This window comes from Cebus imitator, unplaced genomic scaffold (genome assembly GCF_001604975.1).
Source record: "Cebus imitator isolate Cc_AM_T3 unplaced genomic scaffold, Cebus_imitator-1.0 Scaffold432, whole genome shotgun sequence".
Classification (NCBI taxonomy): domain Eukaryota; kingdom Metazoa; phylum Chordata; class Mammalia; order Primates; family Cebidae; genus Cebus; species Cebus imitator.
The window spans coordinates 909612-934428 of record NW_016107747.1 but is presented as its reverse complement, the minus strand read 5'-3'; the positions used below and the strand labels follow the sequence as shown (position 1 = coordinate 934428).

At 38.5% G+C, this 24817-nt stretch overlaps 1 protein-coding gene and 1 long non-coding RNA gene across 10 annotated transcripts in view; one reads left to right on the top strand and one right to left on the bottom strand.

Moving 5' to 3' along the window:
- ATP2C1 (ATPase secretory pathway Ca2+ transporting 1) overlaps positions 1-24817 on the bottom strand; it is a 172204-nt gene that overhangs the window by 128506 nt on the left and 18881 nt on the right. For 2 of the 9 annotated variants that reach the window (XM_017510159.1, XM_017510162.2), the window contains exons 1-2: positions 4775-5131; positions 4332-4517 (exon numbers count right to left, since the gene is read on the bottom strand). The exons of 3 other annotated variants lie outside the window; for them this stretch is intronic. In XM_017510159.1, the coding sequence (XP_017365648.1) occupies positions 4332-4337 (6 nt within the window). In that variant the 5' untranslated portion in view covers positions 4338-4517; positions 4775-5131. Of the gene's footprint in view, positions 1-4331; positions 4518-4774; positions 5132-24817 lie in introns of those variants that run through there. 4 more of the 9 variants (XM_017510161.2, XM_037731924.1, XM_017510164.2 and 1 more) reach the window with 2 other exon arrangements.
- Positions 5380-5952, top strand: LOC108290374. The gene is made up of 2 exons (XR_001819548.2): positions 5380-5683; positions 5779-5952. It is a non-coding gene; the product is annotated as an uncharacterized LOC108290374 (long non-coding RNA).

Here is a 24817-nt window from a genome sequence, read left to right as displayed (position 1 = left end):
CAATTTAGCCTGACTTTTTTTTTTGAGAATCTTTTCTTTTATGAAATAATGGCATTTACCTCAGAACACACCCAACTTTACTGCCTTTTACCAACATTTGTCTATATGAAAAGCATAATAGATAATCTTGTCACAACCATTATTAAAAAGGATTTCTGTTTTAACAAAGTAAATGTGAGGGGACCTCTTGAACTGATCCTTAATATATTTTAAGATGCTACATGTAACAACAGTGTAATTTAAAAATTCACGTGGATAACTTTACCATCAACCCACAGTGTTCTAGGCACCTTTAAAACAAAATTTAACCTTGTAAACAGATCATGGCTAACTAAGATTTCGAAAATCAGTCCTGGGCTTCTAGGGGTGTGTTCCCTATGAACCCATTTTGTTTCATAATGCTTCACGTTAACAGACCCAAATTCTGCTTACTTTAAATGAATGACAAAAATATGAAGACCAATCAAGTATTTGAAATCCAACTGTCAGAAGACTATTGCATACAAGTACTTTCTATAGCATCCTCTGGCTTAAATTACTGGTTTATAAAATGTTGTCATATACACAATCTCTTTTAGTTTCAACTCTTTTTCAGAGTACTAACTAGGAGTATCATTTTATGGACAAAACTGCAAACAACATAAACTATATTTCCCACACCCAAAGATATAAAGTATTTTCATAACCTGGTTTCCTATTTTCAGTTAAAGGAACAAAATTAAGATGGCTTCTCATCCCTTTTTCCCTATAGCTTCTCCAACTACAGTAACAAATTCTTGAGACATTCCTAGCTAATTAACAATCTGAAATTGAATAAGAAACTATTTTTAAAAGTAAAGTATAAATACAACCATTTTCAAATGAAAAAGATTGGGGGTTTGTTCTCTACACCTGTTAGCTCTGTCTATAATCTTAAATTAACCACATCCAAAAATCCTGAAGATTCTTACATTTCTATCCACTAGTCAAACATTTAAGGCTATACTAAAGTTTCACGTATTAAATTCACACTGAATTTTCGATGGGAAAGGCCAAATTTATTACAAAAAATAAATGCATTACCAGAAAGGAAAAACTATTTGCAAGCTTCTCCAGCTAGAAACATTTTCTAGCAAGCTATCACTGTAAACATGCAATTAAATTTTAAAAATCAGGTTAAGTGCTGTTTACTTTTGCATCTCAGATTCCTAAGTGATATCTGTTTAGATGTGTGATAAACATGTAGAAAAAAATTCCAAAGGGTCTGGATAAAATCCTAACTCACAACTGAATGTTTAGAAGTAGTCCAAAAATTCCAGGAAATTAACACTTTAAATGTTCCTAGTGACAAACAGAAAATGTTCATGGAACATCCTGAAGCCTACAGCAAAAAACTGGTCAAGCTTTGCTGAGAAAGTTTAAATGGGCCCTGGGAAAAAGGTCCAGAAGAATCAAAACTGAAGTGACAAAGAAAATACCACCATTGCTAAAGGAGCCACATAGATGAAACCATTCCCTCCCCACACCACTGTAAGCTAAGAACCTTCATGCTGATGCTCTAGGGAGCGACTATCAATTCTACACTGTTCATACCTACATATATAACTTACCTGCATACTACTGGAGGATTCTCTTTTACTAGGGAACAGCAACATCACTCAGTCACTCATCCAAAGTTAACTGTACATCAACCACTGCTCTGGTCAACCATTGCTTTGGCGGCTTCATTTATAGTACTCACACCAACTCTCCAAAAGCACATTATCTCATTTACTTATGAGAAAACTTAGAAGCTAAGAAAGCTTATAATCCTAGTAACTTGTCAGATTTTTCGAAGAGGAAAACACTACCTGCCAGGCGTCAAATCCAAACCTGTCTCTTTCTATACTGGACCCTGGCTTCTTGGTAGAGCCCTAACTTGTTCTGTAGCTTAAAAGCACGAATGCCATAGAAAACTCCTTAACTAACCCCACTCAACCCTTAACTAACAATGACAACTTCATACAAAGCATTTTGGCCACTACTGTTCCCCTTCCAACATTTAACTATCATGACAATATTAATGTCAGGTGGCCTATTAGTATGTATCAAACATTAAACTGGGCTATTTATAATTAACATTTACTGAGCACTTACTGTATGCCAGGTACTGTTCGAAATGTTTACAACAACCTCATAAGGTAGGTTCTATAATTATCTTTACTTTATAGATGAAGAAATTGAAGCACAGAAAACTTTAATATGCATAAAGCCAAATGGTAAGTGATGAATCCAGCATTCAAATCAGGTTGCATGGTTCCACCACAACCCAAGCTCTTAAATGTTATTCCTCTGTCCCAAGAGAATTTATACAGGGTTTCTCATTTAATCCCCTCAATTCTGTGGGTTAAAGATTATCAATCCCAATTTATAGATGAAGACATACAGGCTCAGAAAGGTGAAGCCGTTTACCTAAAATCACACAGATTTAAGTGGTTCAAGACAACAGAGTCAAGACTTGAACCCATTTTTGTTTCACACCTCCAAATTATTAATAGCACACCATGTCAAAGGAGGATGAGAACTATAAAACAGCAAGTGAACAATAAAAAGGCACAGATATCAATCTATGTAGTTTAAGATAGTCAACCACTTTTGAAAATTTCTAGGCTATATACAGGTTCTTTAAACTGTTTATGAAAAAAACATGTTATGATAATGAGAACCTGACAAAAATGGTTTCTTGATGGTCAAGAATAACGGGACAGAAAACCCCACACGTTTTTAAGAACTGTATAATATTTTACTAGGAAGCCACAAAATTGGTATTTGGTCACAAAATACAGAGATAGACACAAGCAGGCACCATGCTCCTATCTCACAACCACCCCCTCCCACCTCAGTAGATAATGAGAATCAGCTTTATTACTCATACTCTTCCTCCTATCAAGAAACAAAGGCAACATATAAGAATCCACCTACTTTAGGCTACTCCCTTAAATCTGGTACCATTGTGAAAACAAGCTCATAACATACATTAAATTTTAGAAATTAAGATGCTTCTACCAAGAAACAAGTATACATTGTCTCATGTGCAGAATGGATTTGCCTTTCTTAAATCTATAAAGAGGAAAAAGGCTCAGAAAAGTGATCTTCCATACCACCAAAAGCATTACTGCTTTCAAATGTTTCTCAAGACCCAATTAGACAGTGTAACTCCTCTGCAGTTATACACTTTAGTATTTCAGAAAATGTCTTCCACCAATTATCCATCCAGAGTAAAATTGGGCAATATAATCATGCCTCTCATCATATTCCCTACATAGTCCAGAGGTCTCAGCAAAACAGATTACTGCATCTATAAGAAACATCCATTTCAAAATTACTATTCCTAGTCAGACAATCAAGATCACATTCTCAACAATGGAAAATCAAATTAGAGGCAGCCAGCAAGCAAGACTGCAGCTCCTTTACATCAGATACAGGTTTTTTAAAACAAATTATACAAGAGGAAAAAACTGGTATTTGTTGAGTATCTTTTATAGCATTTTGCAGCCTGGTTAAAGAAAGAAAATGATCATGCACAAGTCAGAAGTCAGTCCAAAGAATACGTATTGTTTCAGGAGGAGGAAAAAAAAAATCACTTATTCAGAATTGTTCAACAATTGAAAAAATTATCAGTAATGTGTAGGAAAAGCATTAAATATTTTAATGAGGCAATATGGATCATGTAACATGTGAATGACGATCTAATGAGCCCAAAGTGTACAGTGGACAAACAGGTTCCACTGTCAACCTCCTAAATGATGTTTTGAAATAGGGTGGAACTTTAAGAAAGGCACTCACCTCATAATATTTCATTAAATTCATGGTTTTGTTTGTGAATCGAAAACACAATGAGCTTTTTTCCCCAAAGCTAGAGATAATAAAACATGGCTTGCTTTCTTATAAATGAATCCAGCCACATACCACATCGAGGCTTGAAACGCCAATATACAGGGCTGGGATGCAGCCCATCCCCTGGTACCCTATTTCCACTTCCCCTGAGGTAATTCCTTTCAAATCGCTATTTAGACATTCATAGACGTTATCTGAAATGAAAACTTCCCTCCCATTCCCTAAGCTGAAGAAAGCAGGAATTCCTCAGGAAAGCTGAATCAAGCTCAGTCACCCACAGAACCTCAATCTCTCAAATGCCCCATGGTATCAAAGTAAAAGCTGGATACCCTAAGTAAGCAAATCCTTGGACACTTCACATACAAAGTAAATAAAGAAGCTCACAAAAATAAAAAGGTGGAAAAACAAAGACAACTTAAAAGCAAACCACCACACCCTCAACTCTGCGTTGCAACCGGTCTGCCAGGGGCCTTTACCTTCATTTTCCATCGAAACTGCACTCGGGTTGATGGCTACAAAGTCTTTAGTGTCAGCCACGGCCACACTGGGAATAGAGAGGAGAGGAGGAGAACAAGGAAGAGAAGCCCCCGGAATCCCAGGCTGTCACCCCCACTCCCGGCCACGCGTCCCACGGCTGCTCCCACCACCCCTAGCAGCAGCATCTGCAAGAGAAACCAGGAGAAAAGAGGCTGACGAGAGAGAGGCTGAGTAGGGAGCTCCCCGCCCAGCCGCTATCTCGGGAGCCCCCTCCCCCAAATCCCGCACCCGCCCAGTCGAGTGCCCGCAACGTACCCAGCTCACGCCAGCGGGGCGGCGCCCTAGAGACGCCCCCGCCCCAGCCAGGGGAGCCCCAGGCCCCCCCTTCCTTCAGAGCCTGGAAGTTTCTGGAAATGGGGACGGGGGTAATACTGGTACCCACCCAACACCCAAGACAGCCCTCCTCCAGGCTGGGGGACTCAGCCGCGGGGCTCGCGGGGGCGCCCCGCGCGCCTCGGGCGACGAGGAGCTGCTCGCAGGGCGGCGGTGTGAAGTAGGAGCCCGCTCCCGTCGTGAAAAGAGAGCGGGAGGGAAGGAGGGAGAGAGGGCGGGCGGGGAGGGGAAAGGAGAGGAGGTGAGGGGGCCCGTCACGGTCTGCCGGGCGGGCTCCGCGAGGCCGGGCAGGTCTGCTCCCGCCTCCGACTCCTGCGCTCCGCCCCTCCCCGCCGCCAGCCGGTCAGTCGCGCCCCGCACTCCTGGGCCTGCCGCGCACCGAGCTTTGTCGCCACTACTTCCGCTGCGAGAGGTGCGCGCAGGCGCATTCGTGCTCACGGACGGGGAAAGCGGAAGTAAAGTGAAGGCCGAGCCCTCGGCCGGGAATGGGCAATATGTGGGTTCGGAGCAGTCTGGTAGGAGGTCGCGCGGGGTTAGTGGCTCGCCCTGTTCTTGCTGGCTCTCCCCCTTACCCCAGGGACCGTGGCCGCCCTCTTGTACGCACCCACACGTACAAGCGGGCGGGCACGGTCCCTGGGGTAAGGGGTTGGAGATTCGGCCACGCATTCCTGTAGACCGGCCGCCGGGTCGGCCCAAGCCGACCGGCACAGTCATGGCCGCTGTTCCCGAAGCGTTTAAGCGCTCTCTACAAAGTAGATAGGAGAAGCCGCTCCCATCGGGGCGGCCGTCACAATCTCAGCAGGCGACGTGAGGGCCGCGGAAGGAAGGGACGAGGTGTCCGTGCTCCAGCCTGCAGCACCGTGAGCAGCCTCCTGAGTCTCGCACCCTCACTTGCAAACCCCGGCACTGACTGGTTCTTGCAGGGGCCGGTCATCGCGGGGCGACCTCCCAAAATTCTGTAAGGGATGTGCTTCAGTTACCATATATAATGAGAGAGCAAGGTTCAACCTCAGAGAGCTCCAGGGAGAACTAATCTTTTTCATTAGTTTGTAGTGTGTGGAACTAGGGAGAGGCTGGAACAGCAATTAGAAACCAGTCATAAAGTGACCGAAGCCAAAGAACAAGCACTTCTTCGCTCGCTGTACCTTTGTCCAGTGGCAATGCTTTTTCACGTGAACTTGAACATTTCACTTGCTTGGCATCTCACCCAGACCCCTAATAAATGCTTTTTAATGAACGATTGGTTTTAATAAACCTTGGTGAGCCAGACACGTTGTTGAACAGAAGTCCCCTCACACCCATAACCACTAGAGGGCAGAGCTTCACCTGCCTGCTGGTTGGTGATCACCCTCCAGAGAACTCAAAAAAAAACTTACTGTATGCTAGATGTGTTTTTCTCCATCAACACTTAGAAACTTAACAAATTTGCTTTTCATCTCAGATCCTGTAACATATCCCAGTGTGCTCTCTACCCACACGTTCAACATCAAAATTAACGGACGGGGTTGCCTGTGTTTCTCCATTTGTTCCCAAGTAAGTGATACTAGACTAGGATGAAACGTTCTGTACCGCTTTCTAGATTTACCTTTCTTTTAAGAAATATTGAATTTTATTCAACGAGGTCACTTTTAAAGATGAACCTGTAAAAATCACTATCAAATAGATTTCTAGTCTTAAGAGTTAGTATTTATGATCCACCTCTGGCTTGCACGGTCAGTAATTTTTGTCTACACAGTGACATAGCCTATGAGTTGTACAATGAATGTGCTCTCTCTTGTTCAATGTAATCAATTTGTAATGGTTATTACTGTACATATTCAACCTTGAAACAACAGTATTATATTTTAAAAAGCATCTAAGGTAGGGAATTACACCATATAAACACTTTAATATTAACATATGCATTTACAAAATAGAAGGTAACTGTACAGAATCTGATATTGGGTCACTTTAGCTGAAACATGTAAAGCAACTTTTCACAACTATCTATTGTATTAATATACTACGATACTCTAGCATGGACATTGAATCTAAAACTCCTCCAAAAGATTTATGGCTCCATGGTTTATACCTAAAATGACTTAAACTGAAATTTTACTTTTGGTCGCCTAAATTATGAAAGTCATTGTTCCTATTACTAAGCTAAAAAAGAAACTGGTAAGATCAAGATCAGCTTTACCAAGAAGAATTGACCAAGACGTCATTTTATATAAGAAACTGCAAATTTTGATGTCTGAGGGGGTTCTGGAACCAATCCCCTGTGGACACTGAGGGATGACTATGTACATATATATATCATACACCCGTATGTGTATGTATATACAAACATACACACATACATATATATATATATTCATACACACATACACACTACCCTTCTTTCAAAAGATTGTAAGAATCTGGTAAAGTAAATGAACACAGGTTGCAAATTATAAGCACTATAAAAGTATAAGATTATTATACAGAGAAACAAGCAAATGCCTCGAGTGTTAGGGAGCTACAATGAGATTGATGGCAATGAAACATGTCCAAGTTTCCTCTTATTGCTTCCATAGAAATCATAGATCTAAAAATTATTTCTACTCTCCTTTTGTCCTGGATATTTAACCTACAAAATTAAATGCATCTGATGCAAAAAGTGATCACATGAGCAAGAAGGGGAAATTTGTCAGGCGTCTTCACTTAGGAGAAATATTACAAATGGGAAAGACTGAAGAATGGTTGTGATGTTCTAATTTTCTTTATACGGTGACTTAGTCCACAGATGATGTGAGGCATCTTGTTTTTAATATAAAATTTGATAGCTGCATTTTTATAAACCTAGATGGCAAAAGAATATGTGGTTCTTTAGGGATTTAAAAATTAAAACTTGGAAAAAATTATTTTTAAAATCGTTCCTCAATTAATTAATGTCTTCTTTTAAAGGCTATTTTAATATTGTTTAAAGTACCAGAGGAATTTCACCTAGCTGCTAGAAAATAAATTGTCATTTTATCTTAAGCTGAACCTTTTATTTATGTATTTACTTACTAACTTAAGAGACAGATTCACTGTCACTCAGGCTACAGTGCAATGGTGCCATTATAGTACACTGCAATCTTGAACTCCTGAGCTCAACAGAGCCTCCCACCTTGGCCTCCCAAAGTGCTTGGGATTAGAGGCATGCACCACCATGGCTGGCAAAGTTGGACATTTTAAAAACATATAAACATATATTTTAATTTTTTTTTTTTTTTGAGATGGAGTCTTGCTCTGTCACCCAGGGTTGAGTGCAGTGGTGCAATCTCAGCTCACTGCAACTTCCGCCTCCCGGGTTTAAGTGATTCTCCTGCCTCAGCCTCCTGAGTCCCAGATTACAGTCGCCCACCACCACACCCAGCTAATTTTTGTATTTTTAGTAGAGATGGGGTTTCACCATCTTGGCCAGGCTGATCTCGAACTCCTGACCTCGTAATCTACCTGCCTCGGCCTCCCAAAGTGCTGGGATTACAGGCATGAGCCACCGCACCCGGCCATCACTTTATTTTTATAAGCTAACCTACTCCAATAGAACAATGGAAATATTTTTCTTCCTACAGGATAAAGGACATGCTAAATGTCAAGTTTAGAGAAATATAGTTTTATTGCCAAGAGTGTTGTTTGAAATTAGTGCCTAACAAACATCTACCATTATTGCTATAAATCTGCCTAGTTCCATGTTTTAGCAGTGCTGGAAGAATAAAAGTTAGAAGCAAGAATAAAAATTGAAGGACTCATATGAGCTACTTGTGTTTGATTGGTTTTAATAGCACCCAGATCCCCAAGTACTCTACAAATATTTCATCACTTACAAAATTCTGTAGCCTCTCACACTTGCTAACATTCTAAACATGAAATATTTGATGAAACTGAGAAGATGAAATGAGAAAACTTATACGCTTAATTTTTATTTTTAAAGAAGTTTATTTCAAATATGACACAGATGTGTCATACTTGGCTCAGATGAATGGAGAGAGTGTGTCATACTTGAAAGAAACTTCTTTAAAAATAAAAGAGCCAATGGTGATATTTGGGATCTCTTACATACTATCAGTCTTCTGGATTAGATGTGAGTGTGGATGGGGTGCATGTGAAAATAAGAAAGGGGTAAGAGCAAAGTGAGTGTGAGTCCCATGACCAAAAATCAACTCTGAACTTCATCATTTCCATGGAAAACAGACATACAATATTCCAAATTATATAAACTACAGGATTTGTTTTGATATGTGAATGTACCCATTTAAAAGAATATTTCATCTAGTTTCCAAACTATCATAATTCACCTCTGGCCCCAGAACACTTGACTGCAGTAAATATGTAACAAAGACCTGTTAAATAAATGGATAACCTGAAAAATGTTTATCATAAGTATTTTTTGTTGAATAACAATCTACTTGCTTCCTATGATCAAACTAATATCCAAGCTTCTACTTTCCTATAAAACAAAGAGAGGAGTTAAGGGATTTTAAGAAGTTTAATGATCTGGTGCAGCTCATACCTGTAATCCCAACATTTTGGGAGGCTGAGGCAAGAAAATTGCATGAGCCCAGGAGTTCAAGACCAGGCTGAACCACATAGTGAGACCCTGTCTTTACAGAAAATAAAACATCTGCTGGGTGCAGTGGCACACACCTGTGGTCCCTGATACTCAGGCAGCTGGGGTGAGAGGATGGCTTGAGCCCAGGAGGTCGAAGCTGCAGTGAACTGTAATCACGCCATTGCACTCCAGCCTGGCGGACAGAGCAAGAACCTGTCTCAAAAAAAAAAAAGTTTTAAAAATGAACCTACATCTCCAAAAACCACAAAGGGATTAACTAGGACAACATTATCTGAATGGGAATAAGTTCTAATTGTTTTAAGAAGTGCGCAATATTGAGCACTGCCTAGAGCAGATAAAATTGCACACATGCAGATTTTGAGCCAAGGTAACCATTTGAAATTAAAAGATAACAGTGTTGAGGAGGTTGTTTCCATGCATTTGAGAAATTTTAGCTGATCCTGTGCTTTGGATTTTGATGGCATGCATATTAGTGACTGACAAAAAGCATTATATGTTAGGTCCTCGAATACATCATTTCATTAAACTATGAGAAAACAAAAACAAAAATCAATTACTGGTGGGGCCACTGTATTGAGTTTGCACATTCTCCCTGTGTCTACATGGGTTTTCTCCAGGCATTCTGGTTTCCTCTCATATCCCTAAGTTGTGTATGTTGGGTTAATTAATAGGTCTAAATTGTCCCAGTGTGAGTGTGTGTATCCTGTGATGGAATGGCATCCTGTCCAAGGTTGATTCCTGCATTGAGTGCTGAGATGCCAGATAGGCTCAGGTTACCTACAACCCAGAACTGAAATAACTGGGTAAATAACTACCTTATTTGTTTTATTAATATTTCTTAAATGTATGTATAACTCGTATTTATTTCAATGTCTAATATTTGAAGTGTTTTGGAGAGCAGAGCAAGATGGCAGAATAGAAGCCTATACCATTGATAACCCCCAACAGGAACACCAAATTTTAACAACTATCTTCATACTGGAAAGCACCATCACAAGAACCAAAAATCAGAGTACCTGGTTTTACATTTATATCATTGAAGACAGTAGGAGAGCTAGTTTTAAATCACCAATACCACCCCTCTGCCATAACCTAGCAGCAGCCATGCTACACAAAGAGTCTCTGCACTTGGAGGAGGGAGAGTACAGTGACTAGGGATCTTTCTATTAAACTCAGTGCTGCCATGTCACAGTGGAGAACAAAGCCATGCTAGCTCAGCCAGCACCCATGCATGAAGTGAACATTTGGTCCATATCCAGCCAGAGGGCAATGGCCCATCCCAGTAGTCAGAACTTGAGTTTTTGGCAAGCCTCACCACCATGGGCCAAAGTGCTCTGGGGTTCTAGGTAAACTTGAAAGGCTGTCTAGAACCCAAGGATTGTAGTTCCTGGGCAACTCCTAGTGCTGGGTTGGGCTTAGAGCCACTGGACTAGGGTGGTACATGACCTAGGGAGACACCAGCCAGGGAGTCTAAGGGAGTGCTTTTGCCATCCTTCCCCCAACCCCAGGCAGCACAGCTTGAAGCAACAAAAGTGACTCCCACCCTCTGCTTATGAAGAGGAGAGCAAAGAGTAAAGAGGAATTTGTTTTGCATCTTGGATACCAGCTCAGTCACAGTAGGATATGGCACGGGGCAGTCATGAGGCCCCCATGCCAAACCCTAGCTCATGGATGACATAGCTAGACCAACATGGGCCAAAAGGTAACCCACTGCCTTCAAGGGAAGGATCCACACCTGGCAGGATTCATCACCGGTGACTAAAGAGCCCCTGGGCCCTAAATAATCAGCAGCAATACCCAGGTAGTGCACCATGGCATGGGCCTTGCGTGAGACTCTGAGACATGGCTTCAGGTGAGACCCAGCACATTGCCAGCTATGGTGGCTATGGTGAGAGACTCCTTCTGCTAGAGAAAAGCAGAGGGGAAAGTAAAAAGGACTTAGTCTTGCACCTTAGATACCAGCTCAGTCAGAGTGGTGCAAACCAACAAGTGGGCTCTTGAAGTCCCTGATCCCAGGCCTAACATCTTAGATGGCACTTCTCAACCTCCCCAAGGCTAGAGGGGAGCCCAGTGCCCTGAAGGGTATGTCACAAGCCTGGCAGCATTCACCGCAAGCTGACTGAAGGTCCTTTGGGCTTTAAGTGAATATCAGTGGTGGTGTGGAAAACCACCCATGGCCCAGTGGTAGTGGCTGCCACAGGGAGAGGCTCCTCTTCCTGTGGAAAGGGGAGAGAATAGCAGGAAGGACTTTGTATTGTGGTTTAAGTGCCCCCTTAGCTGCAGTAGAATAGAACATCAGACGGACATGTAAGGTTTTTAACTGCAGTCCCTAGCTCCCATACAGCATATCTGGACCCCCCAGGGGCTGTAGGAAACTCACTGCCCTGAAGGCAGTGAAGTAAACAAACCTGGCTGGCTTCTCTACCTGCTAGTGGTAGAGCCCTAGGGACTTGAGTGAACATAGGTAGTACCTAGGTAGTAATTACAGAGAACCTTGGGCAAGACCTAGTGCTGTGCTGGTTTCAGGTCTAACCCAGCACAGACCCAGTGATGAGGGCCGGGAGGATGGCATGTCACCCCACCCCCAGCCCTATGCAGCTTAGCACAGACACAGAGATTTCATTTGTTTGGGAGAAAGTAAGGGAAGAGAACAAGAGTCTCTACCTTGAAATACAGAGAATTCTTCAGGGCTTTATCTAAGACCACTAAGGTAGTAATTCTACAAGTCTGCGAGAACCATGGCATCACTGGGCTTGAGGTGCCCCTAAGGCAGCTATGGCTTAGATCACAACACCCCAGTTCTTTCAAATACCTGAAAAGCCTTCCCAAGGAAGATGGGTACAAACAAGACCAGACTGAAGACTACAATAAATACCTAACATTTCAATGCTCAGACACCAAAAAACATCAGTACCATGCAGGAAAAAATGACCTCACCAAATGATTTAAATAAGACACCAGGGACCAATCCAGGAGAAAAAGAGATATGTGACCTTTCAGACAGTTCAAAATAGCTCTTTTTAGGAAACTCAAAGAAATTTGAGATGACAGAGAAGAAATTCAGAATTTTATCAGATAAATTTAACAAACAAATTGAAGTAATTAAAAGAAGCAAAACTTGTGGAGTTGAAAAATGCAATTGGAATACTAAAGAATGCATCAGAGTCTCTTAATAGCAGAATTGATCAAGCAGAAAAAATAGCATGAAGAAAGTCTATTTGAAAATACACACAGAAGACAAAAGAAATAAGAATAAAAGAGAATGAATCATGCCTATAAGATCTAGAAAATAACCTTTAAGTTATTGGCCTTAAAGAGGAGGTAGAGAAAGAGATGGGGATATAAAGTTTATTCAAAGGGATAATATCAGAAAACTTCCTAAGCCTAAAGGAAGATATCAGTACTCAAGTATAAAAAGATTGTAGAACACTGAGCAGATTTAACCCAAGGACTACCCCAAGGCATTCAATAATCAAACTCCCGAAAGTCAAGGGAAAAGAAAGGATCCTAAAAGCAGCAAGAGAAAAGAAACAAATAAAATAAAATGGAGGTCCCATATGTCTGGCAGCAGACTTTTCAGTGGAAATCTTACAGGCCAAGAGAGAGTGTTGTGACATATTTAAAGTGCTGAAGGAAAAAACAAACAAACATTTATTGTAGAATAGTATATTTGGTGAAAATATTCTTCAAGCATGAAGGACAACTAAAGACATTCCCAGATCAACAAAGCTAGCTATTCATCAATGCTAGACTTGTCCTTAAAAAAATGCTAAAGAGAGTTCTTCAACCTGAAAGACAAAGATATTAATGAGCAATAAATTATCTATATGAATATGTACAACAAACCCTCGTGACATATCTTTATGTAACAAACCTTCATGTGTACCCCCAAACCTAAAATAAAAATTTTTTAAAAATCATTTATATGTACAAGACTCACTGGTAATAGTAAGCACATAGAAAAATCACAGATTATAACTGCAAAAATAAACTGTAATTGTGGCATGTAAAGTACTCTTAAGTAGAAAGTCTAAATGGTGAACGAATCAAAAATGATAACTACAACAACTTTTCAAGACGTACTACAATGAGACATAAAGAGAAACAAGAAGTCTGGGCACGGCGGCTCATGCCTGTAATCCCAGCACTTTGGGAGGCCAAGGCAGACCGATCATGAGGTCAGGAGTTGGAAACCAGCCTGACCAATATGGTGAAACTCCGTCTCTACTTTAAAAATACAAAAATTAGCCAGGTGTGGTGGCATGTGCCTGTAATCCCAGTTACTCAGGAAGCTAAGGCAGGAGAATCACTTGAACTGGAAGGCAGAGTGTGCAGTGAGCCAAGATCGTGCCACTGCACTCTTGTCTGGGCAACAGAGTGAGACTCCGTCTCAAAAAAAAAAAAAGAAAGAAAAATAAGAAGTTAAAAAGCAGGGGGACGAAGGTAAATGTAGAGTCTCTATTAATTTTCTTCTTGCATGATTTATTGTTTATGTAATCAGTTTTAAGTTGTCTTAAGTCTAAAATAATGGATTATAAGATAGTATTTGCAAGCCTTATATTGAAAAGCATACAACAGACAGAAAAACTATAAGAAGCAAGAAATTGAATCATACCACCAGAGAAAATCACCTTCACTAAAAGGAAGAGAGGCGGAAGCAAAGAAGGAAAGGAAAACCATAAAACAACCAGCAAACAAATAACAAAATGGTAAGAGGAAGTCCCTACTTAGCAATAAAAACATCAAATGCAAATGCACAAAACTCTCCAACCAAAAGACACAGAGTGTCTGAATGGATTAAAAAACAGACCCAATGATCTATTATTTATAAGAAACACACTTCACCTATTAAGATACATATAGGCTGAAAATAAAAGGATGGAAAATGATATTCCAAGCTAATGGAAACCAAAATAAAGCAGAAGTAGCTATACTTATATCTGACAAAATTAATTCCATGACAAAAATTGTAAGAAGAGACAAAGAAGGTCATCATATAATGATAAAGGGGTTAATTCAGCAAGAGGATATAACAATTATAAATATAAATGTACCCAAGACAGGAGCACCCAGATATATAAAGCTAATTTTATTAGCGCTAAAGAGAGAGATAGGCCTCAATGCAAAATAGCTGGAGACTTCAACCCTCCATTTTCAGCATTGGACAGATCTCCCAGACAATTAACAAACATCAGACTTAATCCGCACTATAGATCAAATGGACCTAATAGATATTTACAGAACATTTCATCCAATGGCTGCAGATTACACATTCTTCTCAACACATGGAGTAGTCTCAGGGACAGGCCGTATGTTAGGTCACAAAAGAAGTCTTAAACATTTCCCAAAAAAAAAGAAATAATATCAAGCATCTTATCTAACAACAATGGAATAAAGCTAGAATTAATAAGGAGGAATTTTGGAAACTATAGAAATACATGGAAATTCAAAAACATGCTCCTGAATGACCAGTGGGTCAATAAAGAAATTAAGAAGGAGAATAGGTGTAGTGACTCACGCCTGTAACCTCAACACTTTGGGAGGCCAAGGCAGACAGATCAACTGAGGTCAGGAGTTCTAGACCAGCCTGGCCAACATGGTGAAATCCTGTCTCTACTAAAAAGTACAAGAATTAGCTGGGCATGGTGGCTGGCACCTGTAACCCCAGCTATTCGTGAGGCTGAGGCAGGAGAATTACTTGAACCTGGGAGGGAGGCAGAAGTTGCAGTGAGCTGAGATGACAGAAAAAAAAAAAAAAAGGAAAAAAAAAAAAAGAAATTAAAAAGGAAATTGGAAAACTTATTGAAACAAATGATAATGGAAACACAACATACCAAAACGTATCAGATATGGCAAAAAAGGGAAGTTTATAGCTTTAAGTGCTAAGAAGGAAGTTTATAGCTTTAAGTACCTACATCAAAAAGAATAAAGAGGGCTAGGCGTGGTGGCTTAGCACTTTGGGAGGCCGAGGTGGGCGGATCACTTGAGGTTAGGTCAGGAGTTTGAGACCAGCCTGGACGACATGGCAAAACCTTGTCTCTACTAAAAATACAAAAGTTAGCTGGCCATGGTAGCAGGTGCCTCTAATCCCAGCTCTTTGGGAGGCTGAGGCAGGAGAATCACATGAGCGTGGGAGGCAGAGGTTGCAGTGAGCAAAGATCACACCACTGCACTCTAGCCTAGGCAAAAGAGCAAAACTTTTGTCTCAAACAAAAAGAAAGACTTCAAATAAATATCCTAATGATGCATCTTTTAAAAAATTTAAAAAGCAATAGTACGTCAAACCCAAGATTAGTAGGAAAAAAGAATAAAGATCAGAGCAGAAATAAGCTTGAAATGAAGAAAACAATAAAAATGTCAATGAAACAAAAAGTTAGTTTTTTGAAAAGATGAACAAAACTGACAAACCATTAGCCAGACTAAGAAAGAAAAAAAGGGAAAAGACCCAAATAAATAAAACCAGAGATGAAAATAAAAACATTGCAACTGATACTATAGAAATTCAAAGGATTAGTGGTCAGTATGATCAACCATATGCTAATAAATTGGAAAATTTAGATGAAGTAGATAAATCCCTAGACACATACAACTTACCAAGGTTGAACCATGAAGAAATCCAAAACCTGAACAGACCAATAACAAGTAACAAGCCATAATAAAAAGTCTCCCAGCAAAGAAAAGCTTGGGACCTGTTGACTTCACTGCTGAATTCTAACAAACATTTAGAGGAGAACGAATACCAGTGCTACTCAAACTATTCCAAAAAAAAATAGAGGAGGAGGGAATACTTCCAAACTCATTCTACAAGGCCAGTGTTACCTGATACAGAAAACAAAGACACATCCAAAAAAAAAAAAAATCTACAGGCTGGTTTCTCTGATGAATATTAATGCAAAAATCCTCCACAAAATACTAGCAAACCAAATTCAACAATACCTTAAAAACATCATTCATCATGACCAAGTGAGCTTTATCCTTGAGATGCAATGATGGCTCAACATATGCAAATCATGAAGATAAAGAGTAGAATGAAGGTTACCAGAGGCTGGGAAGGGTGGTGGAGACAGGGGTAGGAGGTGGGGATGACAAATAGGTACAAAAAATTTAGTTAGAAAGAATAAATAAAACCTAGTATTTGCTAGCACGACAGGGTGACTATAGTCAATAATAATTTAATTTAACTTTTTTTTTTTTTAAAGAGAGTCTCACTCTGTTACCAGGCTGGAGTGCAGTGGCATGATCTCGGCTCACTGCAACTTCCATCTCCCTGGTTCAAGCGATTCTCCTGCCTCAGCCTCCTGAGTAGCTGGAATTACAGGCACACACCACCATGCCTAGCTAATTTTTGTATTTTTAGTAAAGACAGGATATTACCATGTTGGCCAACATGGTCTTGATCTCCGGACTTCGTGATCCTCCCACCTAGGCCTCCCAAAGTTTTGGGATTACAGACATGAGCCACTGCGCCTGGCCAATTTTACATTTTAAAATAATTAAAACAGTACAAATAGATCATTTGTAACACAAAAATAAAAGCTTGAGATGTGATTGTAACACATTGCATGCCTGTATCAAAATCTCATACATAAACATAATATACCTAAATAAAAATCTTAAAATAAGATTCTCAAGCAAATCTGCTTTAGGAAAAATACAAATAACAGTTGGAAAAAGGTGAAACTTGACCAAAAAATAAAAGTGAACGTTGAAAAAAAGTATTTTGGTCCTTATTTAGAATTCTAGTGATGTGTTTGTGACTGACCAGAAATACGCCATGGGAACTTTAACTCTTGTTTATATCAATTAGCCTATGGTAAAATTGATTTTACTTTAATATTTTTTTTTTTTTTGCTTAAAGTCACAGTTTCCAAGAACCTATCAACAACATTACACGAGGACCTACTGTTATTTCCAGCACTGTCTTTAGTCATTACCTTAGAGATCAATGAATTTCCCCTTGATTTCTGGACAAGACAGCTAGGAGGTTATGTAGAAGCAACAGGTCTTAAAATAGGTGAGTAACTTAAATTGCCACTGGCCAATATCTTCTACCAACAACTTTGAAAGCTTTGCTGATGGGTTGGTCGTTTTAAGTAGTTGAAACAGTGGGACAAATTCTATATCACATCTGTAGGCCTCTGGCTGTGTTTGCATTAATAGCTTCCTCCTTCCATTTAAATGCTTTATCAATTTCATATCAGAAACATTTTCAATCTCACTTTATTGTGCTGCACACTGGGATGTGAGAGAGCTTTGGGAAAGGTTGCATTTCTTCATACCTCCAAAATGGTGCATTTTACACTTAAAAGTTGTCTATCCCCAAAACTGCTAGAAGTCAGATATTTTCTGCAAAGCTTGCATCTGTGTCTGAATTTGTCCCATGTCCTTCCAGGCCCCCTGCAGAAATCATCTCTCTCTACTGTGTTTCCTATTGTGCAAATAAATGAGAAAAAGTCACAAAATGCCATTATAATAATAAATTAGAGAGTGAGCTACAGAGCCCCAAGGCTTTATGAGAATCCTGCAGTTTAGCCCTGGACAATCATGGAAACAGACCACTACTACCACTGAGCATACTATGGGAAATATAGAATGCTTATCAATGAGATGCTTTTTGAAATAGATAATGAAAAAGGAGGAATTATACTTGGCAATATAGCTTGTGAGATAAATGATAGAGAAGGGTAATTACAAATTGGCAGGAAAGAGTTTTTGCAATACAAGCAAATTGTTCATCCTTTAGGTTAGAAAATTTATTGCTACAATAAAAGATCAAGTGGAAAATTGGATTAGAGGCTCTTGTAGTATGCCTTCAGACAACCTTATTTTTGCTTCCTTGGTTATAAAAGGTAATGTTTTTGTAGCCTATATCATATTTTAAATGTTTAATATTTCCAAATTTCCTATATTTAAGGGAATCAGAAAAATGAGTTTTGGAGGGTAAAACTTTCTATGAGTGGGAACAGATGAGCTGAAGTGAAAATTTGGGGTTTAAACTTGCCCAATCAGCTCTTAATTTGAACATCTGAATGCAAAACTATTTTCTGCAAAACTGCTACATCAACTACTAGAAATATTGGTATTCTAAATGAGGAGTGTCCCAGGCTAGAATATTTAACAGGAGGCTTACAAACTAAAAATGGCACCAGGCCCTTTGAGGTGAGTAAAGAGACCTCTAATTTTCTAATGATATTCTGTAATGATAATACTGTAATGGTAATTACAGTATGTCTTTTAATGAATATCATAAGTCATCCTCAAACATCCATTCCCAGCCACCATCAAAACCTCTGCACTCCTCCCAAGGATCTGCTGTCACCACCACACCAAATAGGGTTAAAGAACCAGATCACCTGAGGCTTACTATCACTTCTGCCAGCAACCCAGACCACTCCAGCAATGAGGTCACCATGCACCCATGTGCTTCCCAGAGGCCCAAGGATCATCTCCACTGCCATCCCCATCCAGCACAGCTTTCCCACAGCCTCCACAGACAATTGGAACCTAAGCCACTGAGGAGCTTGCAGACACCACTGATATTGATGACAGCAATATAAATTACACAGAGACTATACTACTGCACCCACCCAGAATGAAACCTAAAGCACTCTACCCAACTGACATTACAAATACATCTATAGGAAAAAGTCTTTTTCTGTGAAAGATACCCCATAAAATTGGAAGAAAAACTGTTACACCAGGTGCACAGATATCAACATTGAGAAACAAAAAACATAAAAAAAGCAAGGAAATGTGACAGCACCAAAAACACCATGATTCTTCAGTAACAGAATCCCAAAGAAGAAAATGCATGAAATGCCTGAAAAGAAATTCAAAATAATTATCTTCAGAAAACTCAGTGAAATGCAAGCAAACACAGATAACAATACAAAAAAATCAAGAAAACATTTCATGATTTGAATGAAAAATCCAACAGAGAGTTAGATTTCATAACAAAAAACAAATATTAAAACTGAAGAACCCAATGAATGAAATAAACAATACTTACATAGTTTGAAATAGCTAGAAAGTGTATGTTGAATGCTCCCAACATAAAGAAATTGCAAATGTTTAAGATGATGGATATGCTAATTGCCTTAATCTGATCACAATACATTACATATATGTATCCAAACATCACTATTTACCTCATGAATGTGTACAATACTCACTCATCAATTAAAAAATAAAATGTAAAAAAAAAAAAAGAAACAATACAATCAACAGCTTCAACAATAGACTAGATCAAACAGAAGAAAGGCTTTGAGAACTCTAAGACAGACTTTTTAAATAATGTGCTCCAACAAAAAAAGCAAAAAGAATAAAAAAGAATTAAGGAAGCCTATATGACATATGGGACATATTTTGGCAAAGAAATATTTTCATTTTGAAAGTTCCAGGAGGAAAATAGATGGTTAAAAGCATAGAAAACCTATTTAATAAAATAATAGCTGAAAACTTCCCAAATCTTAGGAGAGATATAGACATCCAGTTACTTGAAGCTCAAAGATCTCCAAATAAATTAATCACAAAAAGGTCCTATTTGAAATGCATTAGAGTTATATAACTATAGTTATAGTTTGAAGAAAGAATTCTGAAAACAGCAAGAGATAAGCATCAAGTCAGATGTAAAGGAATCCCCATCAGACTAACGGCATATTTTCCAGCAGAAATCTTACAGGCCAGGAGAGAGTGGGATAATATATTCCAAGTGTTGAAAGAAAGAAATTGTCAGCCAAGAAATATCATACCCAACAAAGCTAACTTTCAGAAATGAAGGAGAAATAAAGTATTTCCCAGAAACCAAAAACAGGAAACTCATCAATACCCTTCCAAAAAATGCTTAAGAGAGTCCCACATTTGGAAGCTAAAGGACAATATCTACCATCATGAAAACACACAATAATGTAAAACTCACTGGTAGAACAAATACAAGAATAAGAAAGAGGAAGGAACTAAACCTTATCACTACAGAAAATCATCAAACTGCAAAGAAAATAAGAAATAAACAAAGGGTACACAAAACATTCAGAAAACAATTAACAAAATGACAGAGGTAAGTCCTCGTTTATCAATAACAACCTTGGGGCTAAACAGTTTAAATTCCCCCAATTAAAAGATATAGATTGGCTGAATGAATAAAAAAAACCAAAATCCCACTTTATGCTGCCTACAAGAAACTTGTGTCACCTGTGAAAACAGACTAGACTCTGAGTGAAGGAATGGAAAAATGCATTACACACAAATGAAAACCAAAAGTATATAGGAGTGTCTATACTTATATCAGACAAAAAGATTAGGCAAGGTAAGTAAACAAAGACCACTGAAATTGGAAAAGAGGAAGTTAATTTGTCCCTGTTTGCAGATAACATGATCTTGTATACAGGAAAACCTAAATACTCCACCAAAATACTTTTGGAACTAATAAATTCAGTAAAGTTGTAGGACACAAAATCAACATACAAAAACTGGTAGCATTTCTACATGCCAATAACAACAACAACAAAAATCAAGAAAGTAATTCCATTTATGCTAGCTACAAAAAAATATTTAGGAATAAATTTAACCAAGGAAATGAAAGACTTCTGCAATGAAAACTACAAAACACTGATGAAATAAATAGTAGAGGACACAAAAACAATGGAAAGACATCCTATGCTCATGAATTGAAAGAAGTAATATTGAGGCCGGGTGCAGTGGCTCAAGCCTGTAATCCCAGCACTGTGGGAGGCCGAGGCGGGTGGATCACGAGGTCAAGAGATCGAGACCATCCTGGTCCCCCGTCTCTACTAAAAATACAAAAAATTAGCTGGGCATGGTGGCGTGTGCCTGTAATCCCAGCGACTCAGGAGGCTGGGGCAGGAGAATTGCCTGAACCCGGGAGGTGGAGGTTGCGGTGAGCCGAGATCGCGCCATTGCACTCCAACCCGGGTAACAAGAGCGAAACTCCGTCTCAAAAAAAAAAAAAAAAGAAAAGTAATATTGTTAAAATGACCATTCACTCAAGCTACAGATTCAATGCATTTCCAATTAAAATACCAATGACATTCTTCATAGAAATAGAAAAAACAATCTTAAAATTCACATGGAAACACAAAAGATCCTGAGGAGCCAAAGCAATCCTAAGCAAAAAGAACAAAGCTGAATGCATCACTCTATCTGGCTTCAAAATACAACACAAAGCTTTAGTGACCAAAATAGCATGATATTGGTATAAAAACAAATACAAAACAAATGGAACAGAATAGAGAACCTAGAAATGAATCCGACAATTTACAGCCATTTAATTTTCAGAAAAGGAGCCAAGAACATACTGTAAAGAATAATGTATAAGAACATTATTTTCAATAAATGCTGTTGGGAAAACTGGTTATTCACATGAAAGAAGACTGAAATTAGATCCCTAGCTCTCAGAATATATAAAAATGAAACCAATATGGATTAAATAATTAAATATAAGACTCAAAGCTCTAAAACTAGTAGAAGAAAACAGGGAAAATACTTCAGGACATTGGTCTAGGAAAAAAATGTTGGGGTAAGACTTTAAAAGCACAAGCAACAAAAATAAAAATAGGCAAATGGGACTATATCAAACTAAAAGCTTCTGCACAACAAAGAGTATCATCAACAGAGTGAGAGACAATCTGTAGAATGGAAGTAAATATTTGCAAACTATTTACCTGACAAAATATCCAAGGTATACAAGGAACTCAAAAAAATCAACAACTCAAAAAACCCCCAAATATTTTGATTTTCAAATAGGCAGATGATCTGAAGACATTTCTCAAAAACAGACAAGCAAACGGCCGACAAGTATATATATATATATATATATAATCAACATTGCTAATCAACAGGGAAACACAAATCAAAACCACGATATCACCTCACACTTGTTAGAATGACTATGATCAAAAAGACCAAAAATAACAAATGCTGGTGAGGATACAGAGAAAAGGAAACTCATACAATATTAGTGTGATTGTAAATGAGTACAGCCATTATGGAAAACAGTATGGAAGTTCCTCAAAAAACTAAAAATAGAACTACCACATGATCCAACAATCCTGCTACTGGTACCTAGCCAAAGAAAAGGAAATCAGTATATTGAAGAGGTATCTGTACCCCCATGCAACATTATCCACAATAGCCAGGATAATGGGATCAAACTACAAGTCCATCAACAAATGAATGGATAGAGAAAATGTGGAATATATACACAATAGAAAACAATTCAGTCATAAGAATTAAGTCCTGTCATTCATGGCAATGTGGATGAACCTGGAGGACATTAGGTTAAGTGAAATAAGTCAGGCACAGAAAGATAAATACCACAGTTCACACCCATATATGAGCTCAACAGTTGAGCTCATAGAAGTAAAGAGTAGAATAGTGGTTACTAGAGGCTAGTAAAAGTAGTGGGGAGGAGAAATATGGGGGAGTTGGTTAATGGATACAAACTTACAGCTAGATAGGAGAAATAAATGATAGTGTTTTATAGCACTGTAGGATGAATATAGTTAACAATAATTTATTGTATATTTCAAAAACCTAGAAGAGAGGATTTGGAGTGTTCTCAACAAAATGAAGTAAACTTTTGAGGTGATGGATATGTTAATTGCCCTTACTTGACGATTACACATAGTACAGATGTATCAAAATATCACTCTGTGTTGCATAAATATGTACAACCAGTACATGTCAACTAAAAAGAAAAAAAATCCATTTGCTTCCAAGATCATTAGTCTAAGTTAATATTTCTTAGTGTGGCTCTACTGTTAGCAGCATCAGCATCATCTGGGAAATTTTTAGAAATGCAAATTCTCACACCCCATTGGGTCTTACTGAATCAAATTCTGGGGATTAGAGGCAGCAGTCTGATTTAGCAACACTTTTCAATGATTCTGAATGCTTGGAAGTACAGCAGCCACCTTTTTATCCCTCCTTCCACCCTTCCCCTGAGAAAAGATAATACTAAGAATGGCAGAGTAGTGACTCGAAGAAGCCCAGTCCTTTAATATATAATTAAGCTAACAAATGAACCAACTCTGGGCCTGCCTTACTACTAGACTTCCTCTAATGTGAGATAATAAATAAGCTACATTTTCTGTTACATGTAACCAGAAGCATCTTCATTGAAAGATTAAATGAGGATGAAAAATTTTAGTTTAGATGAATAGGTTAAAATGTTGGTTGATGGTTTGGTTGTTCCTATAAAAATTAAGAGTTTAATAAAATATGAATTATTCAAATGATAAAATGTTAAGTCAAGTACTAAAATGTTAAAGGTGATGTTAATCAATAGGAAGTTACAGAATAAGATGTCCAAAAACTGACCGAGGAAATGTGTCTGTTTTTTAAGTTAAATAATTGCCATATTAGCAGGAAGTTAAAAATTGGCTATTGACCTCAGAAATTCCATTGACAAGTTTTTCTTATCACTCATTAGAAATATTTTAAAGTTGTGTAACTGTATTTTATTCTTAACGTTGGTAATCTTTTAAAATTTTTACTTATATACTTGTGTGCCCTGTTACTAGATTTTTTTTCTTTAGCTAATGATTACTTAGTGACAGATTCAACTATGGAATTGCTAAAATGAAACTAAGTTTGCACTTTCTTAAAGTATAACATAGTCTTTTCTTTTTCCCAAAAACTAGACAAAAATATTTATTATTTTGTGGTCTGCACATCAATTTGTTTCTATTAGCAGAAATAATTAGAATAGTTAAAAAGCTATGACATTTGAGTTTTAAAAGAAAATATAGGTATTTTTCCTTCATTTAAATGACCAAAATGTTTATTTAAAAGTATAAAAGTACTGGGATAGGTAAAGATGTCAACACTGCACATTTGATTAAAACATTTAAATTACTTTTGGGGAAATGAGAATCAATTTTCACTGAACAGACACCAAAACTACACATTTGTATATAATTAAATTTAATGCTCAAAATGTTGTGAAGTAAGCAGACTAGATTTTATTAATTGCTTTTTTTTTTTTGAGACAGAGTTTCACTCTTGCTACCCAGGCTGGAGTGCAATGGCGCAATCTCGGCTCACCGCAACCTCCACCTCCTGGGTTCAGGCAATTCTCCTGCCTCAACTTCCTGAGTAGCTGGGATTACAGGCACGCGCCACCATGCCCAGCTAATGTTTTTTGTATTTTTAGTAGAGACGGGGTTTCACCATGTTGACCAGGATGGTCTCGATCACTTGACCTCGTGATCTACCCACCTCGGCCTCCCAAAGTGCTGGGATTACAGGCTTGAGCCACCGCGCCTGGCCTATTAATTGCTTTTTAAAGGTGATGAAGATCAGACTCACACAGCAGAAGCTCCCTACTCAAGAATTTCTCAGTGCCTAATGTCAAAGTTAGGCGTCTAATATCCATCTTGGCTTGCGTATCCCTCCATCCCTCAATGTTTCCAAGATGAGGAAACATTCCAAAAAATATATTGGAATATATTGTGGAACATCTATATATTCCACAATATATTCTTATTGGAGAATATA